Below are 27,529 nucleotides of genomic sequence, written 5' to 3'. Positions count from 1 at the left end.
TGCTGTGGTCTTTAATATTGAGAAGACATCAGAATGTGGACCATGTACTCAAAAAAACCAAGACCAAAACAAACAAACAAAATCCCTGGGGAAGAGTAATATAAATCCCATGTCAGCACAACTGTAGAAGTTATGACCCAATATAATGGGTCAACTTGGTTTAATGTGAGGAGCAGTCACAAATAAACCAGTCTATTTGTAGTCATTTTAGCAACTGGATTGATAAAAATACTTAATTTAAACTGCAAGTAATCCACTCCAAATCAATAGGATATTTCTATAAAGCAGTTGATGACACCAATTTTCTAAATGGATGATGAGAAAATACACAGAAAATCCAAGATGAAAGAGCAGACGAAGACGTGAAGCATGTTAAAATGATGCAACAAAACAGAGTATATAAATTAAACAGGAATGTTTAATCAAGACAATCCTTTTTTTTCTTTTTTCTTTTTTTTTTTTTTAAACAGAGGGTTCTTCAGTAAATTTTTTAATTGGAAAATGAAAGCCTATTCCCACAATAGTGAGGCCATTTCTTTCAAGCAGCTCTGTTGTACAACTGTTACCAGGACCCTAAACAATTTAAATTGTTGTATATTGATATTTCTGAACTAAAAAGTTTTAAAATATTGTATAGATTTTATTTGTGCTCCACATATCGCAAGCAATTAACAACACGAAGAAAGATTCAATTCCTCAGCTAGAATACCAAACTCTATACCAATTATTACATGTACACAATACTTGCACAGTGACAAGCACAAGAAAGTACTAGTTGAGCACTTACTTTCAGAAATCCATACCAACTCTTAAATGCCATTTCAACTGTCCCACGCCACCCAGTCTACAATTTAAGGCATCTCCACACAGCCATCCATCCACCCACCCACTCCCATACACACAATTTACGTTGGAGGTGTTTACTCTTACAAAAAAAAATCACTATGTCAATCAGGTACCATTTATTATTTATCCCTATAACTGTGTCAGCATTGAGATATGACAGTTAAACCAGTGTTAAATCAATACAATATTTACATAGCACAGCACATTAAGCTTGAGACACTCACTTGGGGGATAAAACCACATTTTAGAACAGGACAAAGGTCACCATTATTATGTGTTTGAAAACAGCTATTTACAGGTCCCTATGACATAACTATAGTCTGTACACTGTTCCAATGGGGCAGGCAGAAGCAGGATAGGCATTTATTTTGAGGGATTTTAAACATACGATTTGGAAGCATATTATTTATGCTACCCTGAACGCCATAAACCACCTTAACATTCTCCAAGGTGGTCTCATATCCTAGAATGGCATGTCCAGCTGATACAAAACAGACAACACAATGTTTACTTTGTGGAGAATTTTTTACTCCTGCTATTCAGTCATCTGAACTTTGAAGGCAATTCGTCCCAGAAACTTGTCACGATCATCTTCATTTTTTAAATTAGGTGAGCCCAGGATCTTACACTCAATTGCTATTTCTTCTTTGGTACTGTTGGAGTTAATTGCTAGTTGAACAGCCACTAGAGGCTGTAAATAGTGAGCCTAGTAAACAGAAAGATGGGGAAAATATTTGAGATACCAGAGTAAGTTAGCATTTAAATTAACATTTAATCCATCAGAACAGTTAAGAAAAAAGCTAATCAAGAAGCCAACTTTTCAAAGCCCAGTCTGAATCAGGTAAGACTTTTTTTTTCCCAAGTTAGATAGTCAGGCATACATTCTTCATACTATTTCTTAACTAATACATTCAACATAACTTAAGTCACAGACAGTATCTTCAAGAGGCATATGACTTTACCTCTTTCTATTACATTGGGTCCAACTTTTCTAGAAACCTCTACCTGAAACAGCTGCTGAAATGATAGTCTTCCTTCCTATCCGTTCCATTATCTCTTCTGTTAGCTTTGGGTTTTGGGGTTTTTTTAAATCTGCCAAAAGCATGATTCATCAAATACTAGTAAACTAGATTCCCTTCCACCCTAGCCCATTTACTTGTTCAGCAACAATTCATTCTAAAATGCGTTATCTTTTTAATAGCTTTACACAGAAACCTTTCCTTGCACATTCTGACAGTATCCTGGTCAATCATATTTGGTAGAATAATTACAATTCTTGACTCCATTCCCTATAATAAAAATTAAAGTTTAAGAATAAATGTAGAATTAATTTTTTTTTTGCAACCCAGTATTATTTCTCAAGTCCAATTCAATTTGGACAACTTGAATTCTCTTGTAAAGTGCCTATGAATTAAATAAGAGCTTATTTATTATATACTGTTAAAGCAGCATTTAATCTAATATTCATAAAGTATTTCCATAATTTATTTGTAGTTTTTAGGTCAATACTGCTGACTTCTGATTAAGCAAAATTATTTATTTTCTTGGTAAAAATTCATATAAGCCAGTGGACTAAATATGACACTACAGTATAAGCCTTAAATTTTAATTGAACAAAATTTTGGGTTAGATTTTTTTTTTTTCCTCATTAACTTAAGAGACTCCCTAATACATTTCTGTTATTTTTAGGTTATCTTCTCTACTTCTCTATCAAAGAAAGCACTACAGAATACTTAAAGCCTAATTTACAAAGAATGATGGCATGGAAGCTGATGTGATAAAATCTTTAATGTGAAGTATTAGTAAGAAGTAGATTGAAATAACTACTTTCTTTGAATAGTGATTTTACTAGATCAGAAATTTTCCTGTGATCCTATAAACTTCAAACTGGGAGGAGGACATGCAGCTAGGCAAGGCATGCTCAAAATTCTCCGGTTGTAAGGAGATACCACATTTGAGGTACTGAGTTTTCTAAAAATCAGAAATAAAATTCCTGTGTTTCCTCAGAGAAGTCCTCTCATCAACAAGATTTTTTCAAATAGGTACACAAATTTCTATGATGTTTCAAAGACAAGATGGTACCAGAATGGACTTTTACTCAATATAAAAATGGGGGGGTGGGGGGTGCGGAGAGTATCAGTATCCTCATTAAGAACTACAGATCATCTAAAAAAGGTAACATTCCCTAAGGTCAGGAAGTTGGGCTCATTGTGCTGAGCAGCAAAAGGCAAATAACCATTCTGGACCACAAAACTGTAGATACTAGTACTTTTATGGCTCCTACCTTAGCCCAAGAGCAGCAAGATTAATTGAATCCTCTTAACTTCTTTATAGAATAAAGTAATTCAAGAATTCCACACTGCTATAATATAAAAATTTTGTTGTATAGCCAAGAAATCAGCCTCTTGAGACCTAGTCAAATACCTCAGCCTCTCACAACTCTTCTTACTGACTCTTCTTTTTCACAATATACCAAAGTTATGAGAATTGAGCCTCACATAAGCAAGAATCCCTCAAACCATAGCCCATACACCACATGACAAAGTGAACATGAAAGGACATTGAACCAAAACTACAAAAAAAAAAAAAGTTAAAATTAATTAAAAAAAAAAAAGGTAAAGCTTTTTCTTAATCACCTGAGCCAAGCAAGGAATAGCATTGAGTTTTGCCTGACTTCATTACTGTCCTTTCATAATCTTTCCTTTTCCATCAGTATAGCAGCAAGACAGGAATTTTGTCAGCAAAGTTCTTCAGTTCTTCATCCCGTCTTTGGTACAAACTACCTCCTGACATCTCAAGGTCTACTGATGCTGTATTTTGCATTTCTTAGGGAAGCAGTGCTCTCTCTCCCTATTCTTTCATTCCAAGAAGGGAATAGAGTATATACTGACTCTGCCTGTTGGCAGCACAGTTTGACAGTCTTTCTCTAATCTTGTATGTCTAAGAAAATTCATGGTTTACCAATTCAAAAAGCCTGGCAGCAAAATGGAAAAGCACAGAACTACCCATAAGTAACATGAAAGCAAATGTTGAAGAAAACCAAACTCCTTCCTCACTAGTAAAAGCCAAGTGAGGATAAAAAAAAAGGTTACGGGAACTGCTGCAAGTAAGCATAGAGTACACTGGAAAAATAAAAGATAAAGGAATAATTTAATACAAAAATCACTTTGGGTAAATTACAAACAACCACTGTGGTATGCTATGGATCTAATAGGTTTATGTTTAAAAAGTACTATCTTCAATGGCGAACAGTGAAGAGGTTTATTAGACTAAATAACTTGGTCAGTAAGAGGCAATATAATTTTATATTTGATAGAAGGTACAGATTTTCTGTATGTAGTTATCACAAGTTGATGCAAGAAAAAAAGAAAAAATAACTAAATTAAAGTTTGAAAATAAATTGGAGTTTTAACTCCACATATTCTGTGTCCATAAAGTAGTGAGCTTTGGGGTTTTTTATAACTTAAGTGTTCTTCAATTAGATAAATAAAATTTATGTCAGAATACAATGAGGATAGATGCAGCAAGCAAAGAAAAACAAAGATAAGAAAATTAAAAAAAAAGAAGAAAGAAAAAAAAAAAATCTATCTGCTACCTTGAAGCGGTTCTTCATAAAACAGAGCAAATAGAAAACATGACTGCAGAGCCACAAAAGGAATATAATCAACATTTCCATAATGAATTACAAACTTAATATACTATACATAAACCCCAAGGATTAACTATTAGAAACTGTATTGTAATCCAAAGAACCAGTTTACTTTTCCTGCCTTTCCCGCATTCAAAAAGATTCCAAAGATATCAGCGACCAAAAAGCAGCAGATGCCCTTAATACTGCTAGTATACAGCCTCTTCTTCATTAAGACAATGCCCAGTTTATTTCGTTATGTCTGCTAAAGCGTATCTCTAATCTCATCAATCACTGTAAAATTTCTGCATATGTAATATTCCTTATGAGTATCTCATTACAAAGTTCAAACTTCAGAATCAATCTGATATTAGTAATTGTAAATGTAAACAGAAACAAAACATTTACAAAATGAAGACCGTCATTAAGGCATACTTACATGCAAGCTTTTCCCATAGTATGGAAAGTACATTAGATCAATCAAGCCTTCAGGAGGAAAATAATTTATCTCAACCATGCCTTCTTCCTGTGATTGGAGATAGCAACAAAATGAAAAGTTAACATCTGCTTGCATAAAAATGAGTACAATATTAGAATTATAACCCAATGATAAAATGCAAGATCCCTAGAAAAGGCAACTGAGCTAAAAACTCTTAGAATAACTTCCAAAATAGATTTATGTTTGGCGAACAGTTACATGCTGCACACATCTGCTACAGTAAGGATTATTAACAGTAGTATTTAAATTAGTAATCAAGTCAAGACAGCTTGCCTTCGTGTTTCCCTTATGAGTCAGAGAAAAGGGGAAGGGGGGAGAAGATATTCATTGCCTTGAAAAATTTAACAACCATCAAAAAAACCCCATATATAAGCTAAAATCCCAAGTATCCACAAGCAAGCCTGGATATTTTGGTGAAGCAACAGCACATCCATATTTAAGTTAAAGATGAATTTCTGTTTAAAGCCAGGTTTTTAAGCCTCTCAAATTTGGAACAATACAACCCTTCACAAAGAACTATAGCTTCCTCCCTGCAGTGGTGTACTGTTCCTAACATTTGTTCAGTTAACCTTGCAATAAAGGCTACCTAAAAGGAAACCCAAGTTTAAAATGGTGGTGTCACTAGAGTTTCTGTGTGCCATCACCACCTTAGAGGAATAATACACATATGCATGCCTTATTGCTAGACTTCTCCCTATAATCCCAAATCTCGTAATAAGAAAAAGCTACCTACAAAGTTGCTGCCTAATTTCTGACGAAGGAGTCACCCAATCTATAAGATATACAAAATATGTATATATGATTGAGCTGTCCCAGAGACAGGCTGTCAGTATAGTGATACACAGACACATGTCCGTATGTACAATATTCCTTAGGACTGTGTATCCTGGCAGGATGTCAAACTACCGCAAGTTCAAACCAGTAGGAAATGCCCACATCTAATGTGACTTTCTATAATAAGGTAAACATATTACCGTGATAAAGGGAAATGCCACTACAGCAACTCCCTCAAAATGCTAAATGTATCTTCAGAACATCACTGCTTGTTCAGTGTAATTCTCAAGTTCAAAGTGCATTAGTAACTTTCATTGTCTTTTTTATACGACCGTATACAACAGCTGCAATTTTAAAAAGATACACTACAGAGTTCAGAAGACAACTGCAGTAATACAACTAAGCAAAAGAGGAACACAAAGATCAAAAAATGTAAAGAATAAACCACAGCTCAAGCATACCTTCTCCTCGCCTCCTCAAAACAACATACAATATGGTGTTTAGGATATGGCCACATTTTTATCCCTTTGCACTCTAAATTATTGCAATTCCTCAGTATATGTTTATTAAGTATTTTGGACCTTGAGCTAGTGAATTTAATTACTAAATAGAAATGTGTTGCTTTTCACCATTATTCTTTATCTTATTCAAAACTCATGCAGCTGAAGATACTAATTTTTCAAATATATTTCTGAAAAAATGGTTAAAAAAATCAGAATACAGAATAACATAAGACAGATAAATAGGAGTAGAGCTTTCTGGAGCAGCTAAACACAAGGCATACATGCAGTCATAAATATATACGCATTAGGCTATCAATGCAATAGCAGAGAGGTTCTGGGACATGCAACTGCCTGTCTCATGCAACTGCTGTGGGGTTTGGGGTTTTCTTTAATAATTAATTAATCCTAATTAATATCCCTACACAATTTAAAAAAAAAAAAAAAAAACAAAAAACAAACACCTAAACAAGCTGCATTTGCTGAAGAACTTCAAGAATCAGTCCGTTAGTGTTGCTTTTTCTGCTTACCATTTACAATTTCCACAAAGAGTTGCAGGCAGTCAGCAATTCTAAAAATCAGACCACTTAGCTGGACAGATAGACTTCCACCTCACTTACTGGGTCTTTATTAAGACTGTGTCTTAGAAAGAGTAATTTTGCAGATGTTAAAATAATGTACAAAGACCTAAGGAGATAACTTGGACAAGACTGGTCTATAATCATTTGAGAAGAAGAAATAGTATCATTGCGTAAGATAAAGAGCAGTATCCATTAGTAGAAACTGCAAAACATCCAAGATTCCTGCCACAGAAAGCAAGGTAACTCAGATGCTGAGTATGTTGACAATAGCAAGGCACATAGTGTCATTCATACAGACATTCTTCATTCTTGTAAACTAGAAAGCGATACCTAATACAAAGTCAAGATGGTCGCTAAACAGCAGAAATATATAATTTTGGAATTAAGGCTATTTTTCATTTCTGTAGTTGGGAAAAAAAAAAAAATAGCATGCATTGAATCTACCAGTCTTCAGTAAAGGCAGTTTTAACTGGAAAGAATACTGCTGCAAGATGTCCCAGCGCACAAGAAATTGCGCACCTTCAGCCCAAAACTAAAGACCTAAAATGCTGATCTTTAAATTTCTTGGAAACACAATCCTTTTTTGGCTTGTTTCTCTCTATGGAGATCCTCAAGACTACAGCAGGTCAGTTCCTCCAGGGTGCAGGAGGAAGAACCAGCTGTAATTAGTGCCTGACACTGCAAACACTCACTTCCCTAATCTACAGAAATTAGAGTGAGGACAGCTACCTCTATGTGGGGGCAATTGGGGGAGCATCCCGAACTATCAAGTGTGTGACTTTGAAATCACAGATCTATCTAAAATCTTTGTGTTTTAAAAAAATCCCATAGGAAAAGTGCAAGGAGAAGAAAGAAGAATCACCTCACAGGGGAATACTTCAAGAAGATAAATTTCAAAGGGGAAAACGTAAACGACGTTTCAGGTGGCAAAGACTGGTAGGATGTGCAGACAGAAGCTATTAATCTAATTCTGTATTTGAGAGACTTGTCCTCTTAATTTAATCTAATTCTGTATTTGAGAGACTTGTCCTCTTAATTTAAAAGAAAAATATATTTCTCTTTTCATTTACAAGTCAGATTGTGTTAAGTCCAGGCAGACACTTCTCCAAGTTGCTCTCAATATATGTAAAACTCTAACTATGAACAACAAGAAATATTTAAAAACGTAGGTGAAGGGGAAAGAAAAAAAAAAAAAAATAATCAGTAAACAGCAAATCTACAGGCTAAAAAAAAGAAGACAACATTATAATAGGATTTCCGCTCTGCTCAAGTAAGTCACCTTTTAAGCCAAATCACTCAGATGTTAAAGATTTCTGATGTAAAATTTAAAATTACTAGTAAGTTGCATTTGTGCTATGAACTGCACAAATATGCTCATATATTCTATGAAGCTAATACCAGCACAGGGTTTATTTTCAGAAATGCGTGTCAACTGGATTAAACTTTGCAGTAGACTCTGAATTCTTTTAATCCACATCTGCTGACAGCAACACACAAGGAAAAAAACAAACCCCAAAACACCGCAACAGAACATATCAGTTACTTAAAGACTAGGTAAACACCCCGAATAAGAGATGCAATAGATAAGTACAAATGACCACTACACTTCAACTTCTGTTATGAGCCAGTATTTAGGGAACATTCAAATACAGTGGCAGATGCAATGTGATTATAAACTCATCTGCAAAATGCACAAAAGCCTATTGGCCATCCTCCTCCACCTTTCCAGTGCACGCACAAGAGGGTCACAATTCACATCCTTACATCAACAAGATCCAGAAAAGCCACAAGATATTATTTCCAGGTAAGGATTCACCTTATCCCCTATAGAAGAGGAAGAGACCGTTACACAGCACTCATACCCTAAAGAGTCAAAGAAATAAAAACGGAATTGGAAACAAGGCCTCATGAGCTGTAAAGAACAGTGTAATCCTTAAGTTTAGAGTTTCAGTAAGCAAGGGACATAACAGAAAGAAGGAGTTCTGTAAAAATGAAGCATACACAAAAGGAGAAAATGAAAGTTGTTGATGCTCCTTCTCCACTTTGTTGTCTACAGAGAAGGATGTATTGTAACCCGTACTTAAGGATGAATTGTAACCCATACTTAAGGATGAATTGTAACCCATACTTAAGCTTTCCTAAGCAGGTAAATCATGATGAGCTAGGGCAAGAACAGGCTAATTTAAGATAAAATAGATGCATTCAAAGTGGCAATGCCTGACAAACATTTCCCATGAAAGTCACGAAAGAACTAATAAGATTAATAATCCTAAAATTTAAAAACACCGCACTTGTGTAGATCAGGGAAATTCTAACTGGTTATGGTAAAAAGCAGTACTTCGTACTTAAAAAGGATGCAAGAAAACACACACCGTAACATAGAATACAATTTATATGTAAGTATCTCAAAGGGTAAAAAAACAGCAAAAAACCCCACCATGATCAACAAAGTTGTTATCAAACTTATTATTTTGCTAGTGAAATCAGCTAAGAGGATAAGAAAAAGCATCGCCTGTGATTTGCTTAGTATAGCTTGTACCACTGTCTCATAGAGCATCCATATAAGAAAGCTGAGGAAATACGATCATCATAAAACAGGATTACCATCAATACTTTATAAATCACTTGAACATTAGTTCTCAACACCTCACAAGGCATTTCAGATGGAAATGAAGATGATTGTCCTGGACCCTATTCAGTGTTTTCAATAAGGACTTGCGAGATGTAAAAGGAAGTTCATTCATTGATGGCACCGAGCCATAAGTAGTTCAAAACACTTCAGAGAACTTGATCCCATTAAAATGATCATGAAAAATTACAGAGGGAGGGCCAAAAATAGCAACATGAAATTCAAAACTCTGAACTTCAAGAAATCATGTACAAATACAGACTGGGAAATAACCAGAAGAAAGATCTAAATAGTAGAATGATTACAATAAAGACTCAACGTATTACAAATGGCAAATTCACCTTACTTCCAATGTGATGACAGAAGGAAAAATTCTGTCATCAACAATACCTCAGCTAGAGGCAAACTTCTGTCCAGTTTGGGGTACCACATTACAAACAATTATAAACTAGAAGTTAAAGAAGAAAGAGTACTAGTAAAAGTAGAAGGAACTTAATTGCTTTATTCTAAAGAAACAAATAATTCCTCCAACAGAACAACATTTTTTAAGAATGGACACAAAGAAATCAGCCTCAAACAAGAGAAGGAATCACTTTTACTTGCAACAGACTGTCATCGGGACATCAAAACTTTTCAAGACTCCACAAAAATCAAGTGTTAAAATTTATGCCTACCACAGGTACCTAGGATGAAGGCAGGAACATTTACAGTATTTGTCCCATTAATTGCTGAAATTTCCCAGCCTACATTTCTATCAGTCACCTCAAGCTAAAAGCCATGACTCCATCCCTTGCTCAAGCTACTAACTTACCAAGGCTTTCACTGCTCCCCAAGCAGTCTAGGAAAAATATGCAGAAGTCAAAGTAATTATTATAGTTGCCATAAAACATTCTGGGTAAATCCATTGGTTCACAACAAATATGCATAGATTAGCTGTTATTGTAAGTAGTTTATACTTGATTTGAAGGCAACTTTTACTTGAACAGTAACATTAGTTTCCACACTGTGTCTTACCCATCATTTATAAAATTGTCTAAGGTGCACTTGCAGCATGGAGAAAAAATAAAAATATAGATTATGAAATGGGAAAACAAAACACAACTCACAATAAATAAATAAATAAATAAACAAATATGACCACAAATTACAGGTATGCATTTTCCTCGACTCTAAAGCAAGTCAGGTAGCTCAAATACATCTAAAGATGAAACCACAACAAAAAAGTATTTTTATAAGTACACTGAAGAAATTAAATACACTCAAACTGAACTAGACATACAGTAAGATGAAAACCAAAAAAAATTACAAAGTCTAACAAGAAAGGAAGAGAGTGAAATAAATGTTCTGATACAGTATAGTACTTCACTTTTCATCCTAATCACAAAGAAAATTAACTACACGCTTCTTTCTTACATTCAGAACTGACCTTAGATGTACACTGTATACGTGGTTCCCCTTCAGGCTTTAATCCAATTATCTAAAGGAGAGAAAGTTAAAATATTTATAGACTTTCTTCCCCTTCCCAGTTTTACAGACTAAATTTGACCTTTTCTCCCTTTTCTCCCACTTAATATGACAGAGTTCATACAGGGAGCAAATCTATCTAGTGTCATTTTTATATGAAGCACAATTTTAGACTAAGACTAGTATTTAAAGCATTGTTAAGTCAAAGCTCAAATAGTTACAGTGGCCACAGAAGAGACTATTTTCTTCTTTCACATTCAGCATGTAACCTTAATGGCTCAAACCAGTTAGCAGTTCAAGTAACGTATAACATCACTGAAAAGTCAAATACTTATTCACTCAGTGAAGTTTTCGTCACCTTACACAGTTCAGGAGTTACAGAATGCATGACGTTCTAATTACATTTCTGGAATGCAGACATGAAGTAAAACACACTTTACTTACACAGTGGTTTAGAATCTGTTACACAGAACAGTAAGCAAAAACAAATAGCACCATACTCCTTAAAATAGGATTTTCAGATATCTTGATGCAAGTAATCAAAGCCAATACTTGAAACACATGAATTGCTAGACATTTCAGTAAATTACGCTATTCCAGAAATGCAAATATCTTGAGAAGCAAACTGAACACGTATTTCAGTCCTTTTCTACAGTCGTTTTTCATACAGTGGTATTTGGGAGCACTTGTACTAAGAATTAAAAAATAAGTAGGCACTTACTCTGTTCATTTTCACAAGCACACAGGGAGTTCCTTTAGAATAGCCAAAGGTCTTATCTTCCTTTCCAGAGCATTGTCCAAGCTCAGAGAGGTTAAATCGACATGCCTTTTTAACAGCAACATCATTCTGATCAAAAATCCTTCCTGGTGTACAGTTTATGTTTTGGGATTGCTTTGAATCATCATATGCTATGAAACAGAAATAGCTCATAAATCAATGGTATAAAGCATACAAGTAGCCAAAAACTGCAAAAGCCTAATTTATAGTTGTTACTTGTCTAGGAGTTTTCTCAAAGGACTATTTTCACAGCACTATGTCTCTTACATCCATCTTAACAAACACTTATTTTTCAAAGCCTATCAAGAAGTGGCACTATACTTGAATGAAAGAACAAAAAGAGTATTACAAAAGAAATGACGCTGTCCTACTTTTTGAATCATATCAATAATCACAACTTCATTAATTTCTGTACATAAACTAATTCTAAGCTAATTATATATTCTAAACTAATAACGTATTAAAATATAAACAATCAAGTTTTTACCTGGAAACTAAACCAATTTTCCCTGTGCACGTGTGTGTTTCATAAACACATGGGAAAACTTCAAGTATTTCAATGACTAATACCAAATTGTCTCTGCATTTACATCAGGTATTATAACTGATGTTATACTAACATCCCAAGTTGTTTCTCACATTCTCAAGCAGACAGATCACATTGTTACAAACACTCATCTATGCACATTTAACAAGTTTTATGGTTTTGTTCCCTTCCCTTACACCCCAACCCCAACTAAGCATAAACAAAGTAAAATGGAAAAAGGCTATACGCTCATCCTCAATGCATGAGTCCAAAACCCACTGAACTGCAGGAGAGGCAGGTAATCATGAAATGTAGCATTCCTCCCAGGAACCCTTGGCAGAGCTCTGAAAGAAAAGCCTACTCATAGAAGCTTTTAGTAGGCACCAAAACTATGAATCCATATAGATTCAAGTATAGCTTATGTAGCCTCATGCATGCAGGTGAGATTTTACAGCCCCTAAAAACTGTGTATCGGGGTGAAAATGAATAAATTGCAATTAATTTAATCTTTGTGTGCCTCATTTTTCAAACAGGCAAACACTCAAGTTCTTAAAACTAAAGGATTCTCACTCAGTTACCAAGCCATTTAGATGAAGACTGATCAGTTAAGTCTTGATAAACTTTGCCTCCAAATATTTTACACTGAATTCTTTTGGCATATACAATTTCTACATCTTGTAGTACTTAAACAACCATGTCAGTGAAACACTGGACTGGGACCCAAAACTCTCCGTTATGTACTCCACTATTCCTCATACTCAGGTTTCCTGTCCAATACAGGTATTGAGGCTTACCTTTTTCTGTAAAATATATACTTTAATAACACACATGTCTAGAGTAAGCCTGAACTTGCATCAGTTTTCATTAGCAATTGGTAACTACAAGCAAAAAAGGAAACTAATGTACTCAACAGTAAGACTCCTGAATTACTTGGGCAGTTGTAAATAACTTACATTCAAGAAATTTTCTTAGTGTAGAAACATATTCTGCATATGACTGGGCATCACTCTTGTTAAAGTAAAATTCCAATGCAGTGTCTGGCTTTGGTGAAATCATAAGTCCTTAAAAAGAAAAAGTGCAAGTGAAGAACTAAACAACTCATCTTCCCTATACCACTCTAACCTACTCAAAAATCATATCCATAGATTGGAAAATACCTATCTGTAAAGAAACATCAATGTTACCCCTATATTACATAGTACTGGAAGGTAGTTTTGAAGTCAGGTATCAAAATCAACATTACATGAATTAATACTTAAATTCAATCCAATGTATAACTGCAATTCACAAACCAAACCCAACTGATTAGGAATAGCAAAATCAACAACTTAATCACTTTCAATCTAAGAATTTTACTGATTCACTTCCCACTTTCCATATTCAGCAAATTAAACTTAAAAAATAATTGAAAAAATACCCAAAACCACACCAAGCCTCCAGTTAAAGCTATGCTTCAAAGCTTTAGGCAATATAAAGTGAAACTATGACTGTATTAATCTCATAGAAATGCACAAGGAACAAAGCATTTTTGTTTAAAAATTATAATGCATAAAGATGGCTTGAAAGATTTCCCAATCAAAACAGACAAGCCAAGTTAGTTTTTAGTCCTTTCCTCTTTCTCCTCAAACAGAAAGTTTAGATGTCATCTTTTCCACGGAGAATACAACAAACTTTATCAAACCACTACCACATGCGTGTCACTTGAAGGGGTATGCCTTAGTCACGCTGTGGTAACTACAAAGGCTCTTGAGATGCCTCCCAGGCTTCTAGTACCGGACACTGCAGCAGTCAGGATTCCCCTGTCTGCTGCAGAGGGGGCCTACGGCTGGCTTCATTCAGCTGCTGGCCAAGGGTACTGGAACACAAGCAATCTACAGCCAGGGAGCCAGGACCGGCAGAGGAAAAAAGGACACAGATTACCAAATGCTCAAGTCCAGCTTTGCGTTGAAGGATGAAAAAGGTGGACACTGACATGGAGTTTGGGCCCTTGATAGATGTGAACTGTCCTTCTTCCCAGGATATGGGTAAGGAAAGGTACAGAGTTAAATCTTAGGGGGGTTTTTGTAGCAGGTAAAAGCAAAAGGCACACTCCCTGATAATACATACAGTCTTGTACCATCAAGAGTTGTCACTAATACGGATACCTAATGCCACTATTACTCATCACAGCTTCAGTAGCAGAAGAAATAGCACCACACCACCAGATATTGCAGAAGAGATTAAATCTGTTCAAAAAAGGGTATATGATTGATTGCTTTATTCACACTACCTTAAGGTAACTCTTATTTAATATAAATAATTAGAACGGATAAAAACCCTGCAGTTGTGATTAACAGATGAGTGTCCATGCATCTGTCTCTTCAAGTATAGCCAAGAACTGACATTGCAGTTCCACAAAAGAAAAAAAACCAAAACAACCCAACCTATTTTTTATTAGATTAGTTTTCTTCTAAGTTAGAATATTAAAAGGGTTTGATCAACGTCAAATTTGGCACAAGGGAAGACGTGCAATTATAGCAGCAACTAGTTGTGTCAGCTTAGGATGCCATGTAGCTTCCTATCCTCTGGCAAGAACATTTAAAACTAGATTCCCAAATGAATAAAGTTTAAGGCAGAAAACAAAACTTATCTCCCAAAAGTAAAAAATAAAAATAGAATCAGGCCTTCTGTATACAAAATAAACATTTAAGAAGATAAGACTACAATGGGAAGATAAAGTCAGATAAGTTGTCTTAATGTTGGATTCTTAATACATTACTGTCGTTAATCAATCACAGTAAGCTTTTGGAAGGCATATAGAAAGTGCAATTAAGCAGCCCAGGTCTATTAAGGATTCACCTATAGAAATGACCAAGCTTCTCATTTGAAGGCAGAAATTATTGCAAATACTTTAAACTGGGAAATAATAAAGGTATATACTAGAAATTTATTATAGACAAACATATTTTAGATTCCAGAAAAGCCCAGATATAATTTAATGCTTTTTTACTCTACCTTTTTTGTAGGATTTCCAATAAATCATAAATTCTCCTTCCTGCATTAGCAGCAGTTAAATTATTTCCAGCCAAGCCACAACTAAGTGCCTTAATGACTAACAGTCCATATAAAACTACAAATGCCACTTTAGACTGCAAATTACTTTGCACCATTACAGCCATCTTCCAGCCTCCACACTGAACTGGGATTCAACAAAATACAAGATAATTAGTAACAGGGCTGAAAAATCACTGAAGTGGTTTTACACACTAAGGCGTTTTAGGGGAGAAGAGATTGTTATTATCTATAGAATTATACTGTAAATGAAGAACTTAGATGCTGTTTTTCAAAGTGAATATGACAAAGTAACTAAACTGGTCATCAATGAATGAAACAATAATTTGAAGAGATGTATTGCTTCAGGGGAACTTCAAAAACATCCTAAGAGGAAGGGACTGCTCCAATTCCAGTGGATCACAGTCTGCCTAGAGACTATGATATAAATTCTGCAGAAAAAGCTATTTGAAGGACTGATGCATAGACTGAGAGAGATGCAGGATTTGGGCTCTTCTAGAGGAAAAAAATTAGCAGCCTCAACATAGGATCATATCTAGGATTGTAACAGAGATTACATTTAAATAATCTGGATTTGATTGATACTATTATATCCCAGTGTACAATTCAAGTCAAATATCAATTATAAAATAAATCAACTGTGAGATTTCCAAGTATGTTTAACACAAGAGTAAAACCTTTGACCTACGCCATCCAGGTTTTGTGTGTAGAATTTTGTTTTATAATTTAAAGTTTTACAGCCAGGAACATGACATGTTTCACTGCAAGTGAAAAATGACAGAGTTAAAGAGAAACATTAAAACAGAAATAAGCAATTTTATTAACTTTTATGTATGAATAATAAAGACATTGTTAAGAAAAAGATTTAATTCAGAAATGTTATAGGAATTCTTAAATTAAAAACTAATCATGGCATACGTACTTTTTTAAACAAACATCCCTTATGACTTATTTCCACACAAAGGAAAATTAATACTCTGAACTGCGAGAGGCATGAGAAAAAAAAAAGTCACTCAAGTCACAGCCACCCACAACTCCATTCACTACCAAGGTTCTGAACACCACAAAGGAAATGGGGAGAAATGGTCAACTAAGACACTTTCTTTTTTTTTATCTTTCTTTTTTTTTTAAACTAAGCAGGTCTATTATTATTATTATTTCCCGCATTTAGCCCATTCTTAGCTTGAAAAAACAGCACAAATCCTCAAGAATCCCTTATAAGAAATGAACACTTGTTAGAGCAGGCCTGAACACTACCTCAAAACAAATTCTGTTCAGAATCCAGAAACATTTATCACATTGGCCCAACTGCAACATGCTCACACAAAGATTACTGTTTCATCTTAAGTGTTGTTGCAGCTGCAAGATGCTGGTTAATTTTAAGAGTTTGGAGTTCAAAAAAAAGGAAAAAGTATTTTTAAAAATAATGTCGTCTAACTTCCACCAAAATATTAATATTGCATAGCCATTTAGTTTTGTTGTGTTTTTAACATAAAATTGGTCCCTAAGCCAAGTTGTTATAAAATTTGAGATATCACATTTTCAGATCGCCCAATCATTTAAGTTGCATTTACAAATCAAATACTTACACATTCTCCAGAAACAGTAACTAGAAAACACTAATCTCTTTGGTGTAGTTAAAGTATGCAGAAGCATCTTTTAAATCTTTCGGAGTGAAAATCCTTAATTTTTTTCCAATATGGAGATACACCAAAATAGAGCCTATAATGACAGATTTTTGTGATATATTTAAACCAATCTTTAAAAAAAAAAAAGTAAAAAAAAGAAGGAAAAAAATTAAAAAGACAATCACCTTATTATTCATTTTTATTTGTGCAGGGATTTTTTTCTGTCACATATAGCTCCTTGAACCAGCCAACAGTGGGACTGGACGGGCATGTACACAAAGGAAGCAGAAGTTCCAGGATGCAAGACACCACTTTTAGTGGCAGCTACATATTATGTGGACTTAGGTTCATCATAAAATGGGACCCTCTCTCTTCAGTGGACCCCTACATAATAGGTCAGCAACCCCTGGAATCCACAAGACATTCCATGTTGGTTGAAAGCTATCTAATACTATAATGAAAACTCTGGAAACGCCTTCGTACCATAGTCATTACATGCTCTTGAGCAGATCACCCCCATAGTACAGCCTTCCTGTACTTTCTTCGAAGTATCAAATACTAATCACAAGTGGCCTTCCATCTGATCCAAGAGAACTGGTTTATAGCATCGTTAAAGCACATTGATTAAATGATAATTCCACTTCCACAACAGCACGTTGTGTGGATGTGCAGGTAAAATTGCAGTCTACATACATGACAAATTCAACTGAAAAGAACTTAGAGAAAAAATAGCAAAAGTTAGCACATACACACAAAAAGCTACTGACTGAATTTATGCTATAAACGTATATAACTTGCCTCATGCCAAGTTTTACCTTTGAAACCTGTAAGTAATTGAATAATAATCACAGTTTCTCTTAGGCAGTTCATACTTCAAACAAACTCTCAAATGAAATTTATCTGTTAAACCAGACAGAGGTTTATGAAAAAATAAATACACTGTTACCTGGACTAGAAATCCGGTCACGATATTTTGGTATATCACTGCTCAGTGTCTGAAGCATAACCCACATTGTAAATGTGAAGAGTGCTGCTAGGAAGCCATAAAATACCAGATAGAATAGCAAGATCAAACCTGTAAAGAAAAAGCTAAAATTACTATTTTCATTTCAGCTAATTCTATTACCTATTTTGAAAATCAAAATGGGAAATAAGCAATACAACGTTTGGTTTTGGTTCCCCCCGCCCAATCCCTTGCCACTCCTAATTGTAGTTATAAATCAATATGCCTCTAGCATACATGTATGTATTGCACAGTGCAGCATAATGCATGCAAACACGTTTTTTTTCATACTTTCTGGCTCTTAAAATTTACAGGGCATTTTGGCATCTCTGTTTTTAAGACAGAAGCATTAAAATCCACTCTTTGGGCTACATAGGAAAGCTGGCAAAGATGACTAAGCAATCCATCCGGGGAAAAAAAACCACACAACTTTCACTTGTTTAAGGGAATTATAGTTTTGTATCTGGAAAGGAAGGGGTTGTAGGGAAGATGAAAGAACTGAGTGAAAAGGTAAAATTATGACACTGGATCCAGAAGAGGTAGGAAGCGATTGGTGCTTTAATAACAGTTGGTATTTGAGAGAACTCCACACAGAGCATTCATTCACACATACATCCTGTTACAAGAGACTTTGCAAGGTGAAAATGCTTTCTGCTGCATATTTCTGAAAACAAACCAAGCCTTCTATTCAGACTTATCAAAAGTCTTTGCCCAACACATCCACCTGCTTTACCAATCTACCCTGGGGACCCGGTAACGTTCCTGGAATTCACCAATTACACAGATGTTACTAGCTTCAACCTGATAGTTGCTTAAGGAAGAGCTCCTCAAAACCCGAGGAAAAAGCCTCAAGGAAACAGCCTATTATGATGCTGTACTTCTCCACCACTTAGCTGCAACAAATCGCTACCTGAGAACACTACTTAGGAAAACAGCTTGAAAAATTACTGTGATGAAGTGTTTTTATTTTTTTCCCCTGTTCTTCCCCCCCGCCCCCCCCCCCCCCCCCATTTTTCATTACGCGTGCAGAGACGCACTCTGGATGCACATATCAGTTGTTTACTGAAAAGACAAGGTAACAGACAGGCCAAAGCTAAAATTTTACTTTAGAGATGATAGGGACTCAGATCAGCTGCAGAGATTTTTCAAAGAACTTTCTGCCCTTTTTCTCCAAGGTATGATGCATAACCCTTATTTAAAAGCCTTTCAAAATTTGCAACGGCTCAATTATTTTAGTAACTAAGTCTTCAAACAAGGTTTTGTATTCTTGCATTATTTGGTTTTTGACCCTGACGGACCCATGTTAGTGTACCTCATTAAAGCAAAAAAAACCAAAAACAGTGTACTGTTTGCTACATTTCCTTGGTTTTGTTTTCAGAAGTTCTGAGACTATGAATTGATGTTTACTATTAGATTACCTTTGAAAATTATGTTTACCCGGAGATAGTTCCCAACTAAAGATGAAGCATATATACTATATGGATGGAAGACTTACTAAAAGACATTTAAGATGCAACAGAAATTGTTTTATTAATCGAGTATACAACACTAACCTAAAAAAAGAGCATGTGATTCTGTTTTAAGACTGAACACTTGAGACTTAAGGACACATGCATAGACATTGTCAAAAAGAATGGGAGCTATACAAGTATTGAGGAATTCAGATGCTTGCACAGAGAGCCATCTTCAAAACCTTTCTAATGCAAAAACATAACCAAACAATGAGGCAAATTCAATTTTTATAAAATATTCTAGCTATAAGGCTGCTATCAGGAAGCCAAAGAAATATAACTCAGATCAAGAAAAGCACATCAAAACCATTATGCAACATTCTACCACTGACACTTGATTATATGAGAGAATACAGTACAGAATTTTTCAGGAAAAATCAAAAGCAAAAATGACTGTACCCCAGTGATGTGTATTGTCCACTGGAAGATGACAGAAGGAAGCCTAACCCCTGGCTCCTGTCCCAGAAACTATGCTTGCATTTTGCACCGAAATATTTTCTAGTGTACTACAGCCCCCGGTAATCCATGACTGTTAAAGATGCAAGCACCTGTATTATTTCTCCTGAAAGAATTCAGTGTACGTATATTAAAATAATGAAGTGGTTCCCAAATTATCTTTACCATAACATAAGTTCTCTGCAGCAACCAACTGAATGTTACTGGATTTTGGTTTGGTTTTAGTTTTCAGTTTCACATGTTGAGAAAGTTACTTACCAATCTGCAATAATCTGAAAGTGATCAGCTATTTAAAATACATTTGTGAACCACCGAGATGTAAGATACAACACAGTGATTAGAAGTTAAGTAGCCAAGTACGTGAACAAAAGAACAAGCTGACTCCATAATGAACAAGACAGCTAGACATCTATTATAAACTATTTCTAAGGCTATTTAGAAGCTGAAAAGAACATATAAAAACAAATAGTAGAAATCCTAATCAACAAAAGCCATTATGGAAGTTGCATCTGTATGCGGCACACCAGTGATTTGCTTTACCTATAAGCTTACAATTGCTTTAACTGGATCCAAAACAGAACAATGACCTTCTGATTAATACCCAAAGTATTTTGGGTATCACAAAAACAAACAAAAAACCTCCCTTACAAAACCTTTGGTCAGCTCTCATTTTGATCCCTACAAGTTAATCAATTATTGAATACACTTTCATCAAGCTGTCTAAAAAATACACTTTCCATCAAGTGATCAAGACATTCATCAATCAGTTCCAATGGAACAGAAAAAAAGTTTGACATTTAAGACACGACAAGCACCTTCTGTGGCAACTAGCATAAAAGCAAGAAAGTCAGGGAAATCTTTTTCATTGAGCTATTTCAGAATACATCTGGCACCCTCCCCTTCAGTATTTATAAGCATTGGGGATCTTATTCATGCTAATAAATACTGAAGGGGTGGGTGCCAGGAGGCTGGGGCCAGTCTTTTTTCAGTGGTGCCCAGTGACAGGATGAGAGGTAACGGGCACAAACTTGGTCATAGGAAGCTCCATCTAAACATGAGGAGGAATGTGTTTACTTTGAGGGTGGTAGAGTACTGGAAGAGGCTGCCCAGAGAGGTTGTGGAGTCTCCTTCTCTGGAGATACTCAAAACTCCCCTGGACACATTCCTGTGCAGCCTGCTCTAGGTGACCCTGCTCTGGTGGGGGGGTTGGACTAGATGATCTCCAGAGGTCCCTTCCAACCCCTGTCATTCTGTGATTCTGTGATTTAATATCCAAAAGATGATGCCTAACTTCACTGGGTAAAAAAAAAAAAAAAAAAAAACAAATTAAAAAAAAAATCCCTGCCCACTTGTTTATTACTGACGGGCATAACAGCACCAGTGGTGCACTTCTAAGCAGACATGGCCCTAAGTATAGTACTGCTCTGGGCCAATGCTACCACAACATCTGCAATACTGGCCTTGGACCTCATTTTGAAGCACCCTGAAGAGTTGATCCAAGCCTGCTGCAGCTCTCTCCTTTTGCTCCCTCGGTCGAGGCAATGGTGCCTACCCACCTACACTACACCTCTCTACTCCAGTGGGGAAGGGGACTGCTGGGGTCCCCCTCCCCTGCCAAGAGCTGCAGCAGGGCAGAACTGCTACATGTAGGCAGTCCCTGGGGAGCCTCCATGTGCACAGAGGGAGCGCCAATACTGGGGAAAACGAGAGGGACCCCAGTGACCGACACCATGGTGGAGACTGCAGTGTGAACAGTCCCTTACGGAGTCCTGTCCCTCCCAGCAACATCATATCCACCAACGCTGCAGCAGTAACAAGGCTAGAAAAACACTTTCTGTTCACAGCCCTGAAACTCCACCAGTCCAGCGAAGCATGCGTGCACACACATGCACAGATTAGTTTTAATCTTTATTTTAATATAGCTTGTAAATGCACTGCAGAACACTGACCACTAAACTGCCCCACGTATGCTACTTTGCCACATTAAAAAGAGGGAAAAAACAAACAAGAAACCCTTCTGCAACTTCCAACGGCCCCAAACTGAGTAAGCTACTCTTTGTGAGCCTATTAGTATTAATTATCCTAAACTAATCACAGTGAGCAAGCCATAACCTGTCAAGCAGCTCTGCTAAAACAACTTCACATAACACTGGGTTTCTTGTCAGGAAACAAGACATACCCAAGTAAGAGTGGAAAGCTATCCTCCACATTTACTCCAAGTTAAGTACAGCTACCACATCTAACATGCAGCTCAATTCAATTGTTGCAGAACATCTTGCTACACCAAACCCTTCGAGTCTCTCAGTCTTTGACACTAAAACTATCACACAAGGAAAACTTTCAAAACCAAAATTCTACATTACAATTTACCTAGGTTTTTTTTGCGTTGTTTCTTTTTTTTTTTTCTTTTCTTATTGCAGGGCATCAGAGTACCAAAACCCCTTCATATCCTCACCACATGGATAAGCAACAGTCAAATCTGGAAAACTGCTATTTCTGAACCAACATGTTGGTGCCATTATTAGCTGGAGTTCATTTGCAGGAATCAAAACACTTCTGTGCTATGAAAATTAGAATTTCTGACTCTGGTGAATGCAAGATATCAAGTGCCTGGCCATCATTTCTATGATGAATACAAGCTTTCCAAACTTTACATGGCAAAAGTGATAAAAAGCATGTGAATCTGCCACAAACCAGATTGGCAGATCTACCTGTATGTAATACATAGGTAGATATATACAGGTATCAATATAAACACTCTCACAACAGACATGGAAGCAACTATTCAAGATTACCTGCAACAACAAAAATGAAATGCTGTCTTTATAGTTTGTTGGATTCCACACTGCATTGATCCTATCACCTGCATGATCATTCTTCAGTATCTTTAACTAGTGAGATTTAAATACCTAAGTAATATAACTAGTGACTACCACCAACACCAGCAACATCAAGGATGACTTTTGGTCCACCAGCAGGTGGATTCCTTGCCTTAAACTAACATAACGATACATATTAGATAAGCACTAATCATGTTTCAACTTTATTCCCTAGATACTTGAGAATTACTGTTTTCCAAATTTTGGGGATGGTAGGAGGAGGGAGAGAAAGAAAGAGGGAAGGAAGACTTCAGGAAGAAATAAAACCTCTGTCCTGTGTTACAGTTTATTTCGCAAAAAGCCAGGGTTCCACGTATAACATGGCTAAACGTTTCAGGAGACAACAAAAAAAACTGTCAAGTGCAACATTGGCAAAGAATCACAAAAGCCAGTACTTAATGTCATGATTAAGCATTTACAACACAAAAAAAACCCAAACCCCCAAAATACCCTCACTGTACCACCAGAGCTTACTGATACCCGCAACAAGAGAAGACAAGCCTTCTTTCTTCAGAGCGATCTGTGTCATGGAAAATAAAATATTCTACTGATTTCTTAAATATTCATTTCTTATGGTAGGCAGTATCATGGAAAAACTTTTTTTTACTGCTGTCACATTCCTGGCTGTGCAGGAATTTTTACATGAACTGTCCATCTGCCACAATACAAAAAAAAGCACTGCATCTCTCTCCAATTCACTACTTGGATGTGTAAGTGCTTCTACTGCAATGGCAGACAGTGATGCCAGAATGTTTAATATTACACTACCTGTGAAGAAAGCTAAATCACAACAAAACCCTGCTCAAAACACTGGTAAAGAACACAGAAGAATCAACTCAGAAAAGCAGTTAAAACTTTGACAGCACTGTATGTTGCAGCAAGAACTCAGCGAAAAGTAAACAGAAGCTAAACTGAAGCTTTTGTTATGGTGACTGACAAGACTGTGTATCCATTGACATGGTGGAAAGTTTTCCTAAAAATAAGGCACTGGGTTTTGTTGGTGGTTTTTTGTTTGGTTGGGTTTTTTTAATTTCAAGCACATGTTTGTGCACTGAAGGATACAGCTAAGCATTCAAAAGAATATTCAGTAGGTCTGAATGTCTATGTACTTCAAGACAATGCCACCTCCACCTTGAACAACTTGACACAACTAGCTTTACAGAAAGGCTTAAATAGGCTTGGCATGACATCTAGTGTGACCATAAATGAAGTATTGCTAGACTCTATATCGCCTATTTTTTTTGGCACAAATTATTTTTCTGTAACCTCGTGTAAAAAGAGTTTACTGTCTCAATTGTAAGATTATGCACAGATTTGAGTGTGTAGTGAGCATCCCATTACAATACTTTCATGACGATCTCACTCTGTTCTTGCTATAATTCTAGGCAAGCATAGCACCTTGCCATTATGGGCAGAGCCAGATGCTAATCTTCCTTTTACTTACAGGAAGGCCCCTCACAGCAGCCTTCCAAGTTCTCCTTTCTTTGCCATACCTGATCACACCCTGTGTGAAACCCCAGGACTGACCCTCCTTCCCATCACCTCTGTGAGGACTATTAGTACCCTTTATACCTTGCTGCTGAGAACACCACCAACTCATCAACAGTTTTTTCCAGTACACTCTGTCTCTTTAATACAACAAATTATTATGCCAGATAATTAAAAATGTAAGGGTTTTGGTGTTTGGTTTTTTTTTTTTTGGTTAGATTTGGATACCAATTTCTGAAAGATTCAAATTGAATTATCCCTCTGTAAAAATTAAAGTAAAAAATATCTCATTTTTTACAGCAAGGGGAGACTTAGTACAGGGTTCTTACCAAACTGTAAAAGGCAACTCTTTACCAAACTCTAAAAGGCAACATGCCTCTGTTACCTGACAAATGAGTATAGGAGCTGCTTGTGTTTGATCTTTTTACAAATCCTGGTGTAGAAATGGCAGATAAAGATGAGTACTCCAATGCCATAGCACTCAGATTCACAGAGAATCACTGCCTTGCAGTTACAATTTACATAAGCCCCCAGGACTGCCTCAGACTAGGGCAAAGCACGCACACACTGTGAATAATTATTTAACAGTTTCTCTACTGCTTCTGCCTCGTTTCTGTGAGGAAGCTGTCTTGAGACAAGAGAAATACGCGTGGAATTCTTATCATGATGCCCCTGGAGACACCACAGTTGAGCGGGATGGCAACCAGAGCTCTCTTCTCCTACCTCCCCGCCTTTCAGAGGGGAGACCGGCAACAGAAAAGGAACAGTAGTCAGTGAGACTGCTTTAAGTTCACATCAGTACTGCAAGGGCAGAAGTGACACCAAATCCTGCGTATTCCTCTAGGCCAACAGAACCACTCAATTAGCGTTCTGCAATTAAAAAATAAAAACCAAACAGAAAACCACACACCACCACCCCAAACAGTCAAAGACTATCGTTTACTTAATATATATAATCAAATTAAATAAGCACAATTTATTAGTCAGAAAATGCCAGGACAAATAAATATTGACAAAAAAATACGCTGACAACTTATAGTGCTGCGGAGCAGTCACCTTTTAATGTCCGGGCTAAGGTGTATAGCGCTAACCACATACCAATCACGTAAACCACTTAAGAAAACTTATTAATGAAGTAAAATTATTCAAACTGCTATCTAAGCCGATATATACTTTCTCAATACAGAAAAATATCTTTTATCGAGGGATCTGGATGTCGAAACTCAATTACCAACTAAGTAGTATCAATTTCAAGTGTTATCTATTGGCCTTGGACTAGCACAGACTAGTAACATTGTAAGTGACTTCTGCTAGATAGGTTTAAACAGAGAAGATTGTTTCAACTTCGCTTTTTTTAAAAAGTGACAAGCTATTTCTAATGTGCCCACAGTATTTGGGCTTGTCAGATTCATGACACAGACAGGCTTCTGTAATCCATACCCCTATTCATCCAGCCCACGCACTTCAGGAAACCTGCCTGTACAGAAAGATCACTAGACAACAGCATAGTGGAAATTTCCTCTCCTTTGCTATTCAACTGGCAGAGTAGCTCGCAAGCCCTTATTTCCATCTGAATGGAGAAGAACTCGTGTCAGAGCTAGGGCCCTCTCTTGACAGACAGGAGACATTGGCACCGCAAAGAGAGCACACCCCATGCATAGTCTGCTGAAGGCTCCTCCTCACTATTTCAACATTAGTATTCATTGAGATTGTGTCAAGGCCAAGGATGTATTGGCCTGTTCCTTTACGCCACGCTGAGATTCTTGTTGGTTTTGTAAGCACAGCTATTAAGTATCCCAACTACATCCAAGTTTTGGGAGGAGACGCAGCATTTTCTGAAGTCAGTAACTATGTCCCGTGAGGACTGAAGAAACATCCCAATATTAAGCATTTATACAACTGTTTAATATGAGAAAACATACTCAGAAAATCCAAATATTTTTATTGGAAGCAACAAGGTTATAACAACATGCTTTCCAGCTCAGAGGAAAGCAATGGGAAGACTACCTGAAAGCAGGAAAACAAACGCTGCCTTCACAAGCTTTACTGGAGGACCTTCATTTAAAAGCTTCATTTAAGAAAAATTAAAGGCCCAGAAGCCCTACATTGGAACAAATCTAGCACAGCGACGCACAACGATCATTCTTTTGTAGACTATCTGAAATCGGGGCTCATAAACTTTTTGGGTTTGGGGTTTTCTTCTTCCTCTCTGATCCGCGGCTAACGTCTAGAAGTACAAAGGCAATTCGCGGTCATTCATTCTCGATTTCCTGCGGTGCCGGCGAGCGGGGGGGCGGTGGGGAATGGATGGAGGAGGGCGGCTGCACCGATGGGCACGCAGGCCGCCACCAGCTGGGAGAGATAAGCGCGGGGCGGGAGCCGGCCCCACACCTCCACGGCGGAAGCCCGTCACAGCCGCACCGAGGCGGCCCCCGGAGTCCCCCCACTCCCCCCCCGTCCCTCCGCGGATCAGGCGGAGGAGGAGCCTGCGGGCCCCATTTGCTGCATTTGCGTACTGAGGCGGGAGGGTGAGTCAGCTCGGGACGCGCTCCCAGAGACTCCTCTTCCTCCCCCGACCCCCACCTGCTCCGGGAGGCGCCGCCGCCCCCCCCACCCCCCCGCTCTCACGGCCGGAGCTATTTTTAGACCGGCAGCGGTTGTAACGGTTACCGGCGCGCGTGCGCCGCGGCCTCACGGGCCGCCTCACCTGGCCGCCGCGGCCCCCGCCTCCCGCTCCGCGGCCCCGCATCACCGCGGGGGCCCTCCCGCTGCCGCCCCCCACACGCTCGGCCTCGTCCCCCGCCGCCCCTCGCCTTCACCGGCGGCCCGGGTCGGCTCGCCCCCCCCCCCCCCCCCGCCCGCAGCAGCCCTTACCCCAGCTCTTAGCCGTGCGCCCCAGGAACTCGCCGCTGTTGGGGTTATAGACGAACTGCCGCCACTCGGCCATGCTCTGGCGGAAGGGCTTCTTCGCTTCCTTGGACATGGCGAGGCGAGAAGCGGCTGCGTCGCGCACCCCGGCGGCAGAGCCTCCCAGGCAGAGAAAGCCGCAGCGAGCGCCCGCTCCCAACCGCTAAGTAACTGCCGCCGCGGCGCCCGGCGGGAGAGCGGGCGGGGGACCAGTCACGCAGGGACCTTCCCTCCCCACCTCCGCGGCGAGGCGGGACTCACCGCCGCACCATTCCGCCCTTCGGCAGCCAATCCCCGCCCGCCGCGCGCCTGCCCCCTGGCGGCCAGCAGCCGCGCGCCCGCGATGCGGCGCCCCGGCTGCGCGCTGGCACGCGGCCCTGC

At 37.8% G+C, this 27,529-nt stretch overlaps 1 protein-coding gene across 3 annotated transcripts; it reads right to left on the bottom strand.

The window, feature by feature from the left end:
* Nucleotides 1-244: 244 nt before the first annotated feature.
* On the bottom strand, nt 245-27,319 carry ATP1B3 (ATPase Na+/K+ transporting subunit beta 3). 3 transcript variants are annotated; one of them, XM_059822403.1, is made up of 8 exons: nt 27,116-27,319; nt 17,851-17,979; nt 13,179-13,286; nt 11,643-11,830; nt 10,884-10,934; nt 10,269-10,295; nt 4,914-5,000; nt 245-1,552 (listed from the first exon to the last, which is right to left on the bottom strand). In XM_059822403.1, the coding sequence occupies exons 1-8, from the start codon at nt 27,222-27,224 to the stop codon at nt 1,382-1,384; spliced, it is 870 nt and encodes a 289-aa protein (XP_059678386.1). In that variant the 5' UTR covers nt 27,225-27,319; the 3' UTR covers nt 245-1,381. The 3 variants fall into 3 exon arrangements, with proteins under 3 accessions (XP_059678386.1, XP_059678387.1, XP_059678385.1); XM_059822404.1 differs by lacking the exon at nt 10,269-10,295 and having other exon boundaries at nt 4,914-4,993; nt 10,880-10,934; XM_059822402.1 differs by lacking the exon at nt 10,269-10,295.
* Nucleotides 27,320-27,529: the final 210 nt, after the last annotated feature.

This window comes from Gavia stellata, chromosome 11 (assembly GCF_030936135.1).
Source record: "Gavia stellata isolate bGavSte3 chromosome 11, bGavSte3.hap2, whole genome shotgun sequence".
Classification (NCBI taxonomy): Eukaryota; Metazoa; Chordata; class Aves; order Gaviiformes; family Gaviidae; genus Gavia; species Gavia stellata.
This window is presented reverse-complemented; position numbering and strand designations above follow the sequence as displayed.

What these genes read in the sequence shown, in the direction of transcription:
- ATP1B3 (XM_059822403.1), bottom strand. Translation starts at nt 27,224, where the DNA reads ATGTCCAAGGAAGCGAAGAAGCCCTTCCGCCAGAGCATGGCCGAGTGG. An exon ending in GTATACAGTGTACATCTAAG is followed by an intron (nt 10,296 to 10,883) that starts GTCAGTTCTGAA and finishes TATTTTTCCTAG; the next exon opens with ACTGCTTGGGGAGCAGTGAA. An exon ending in GGGGAGCAGTGAAAGCCTTG is followed by an intron (nt 5,001 to 10,268) that starts GTAAGTTAGTAG and finishes CTCCAATCACAG; the next exon opens with GAAGAAGGCATGGTTGAGAT.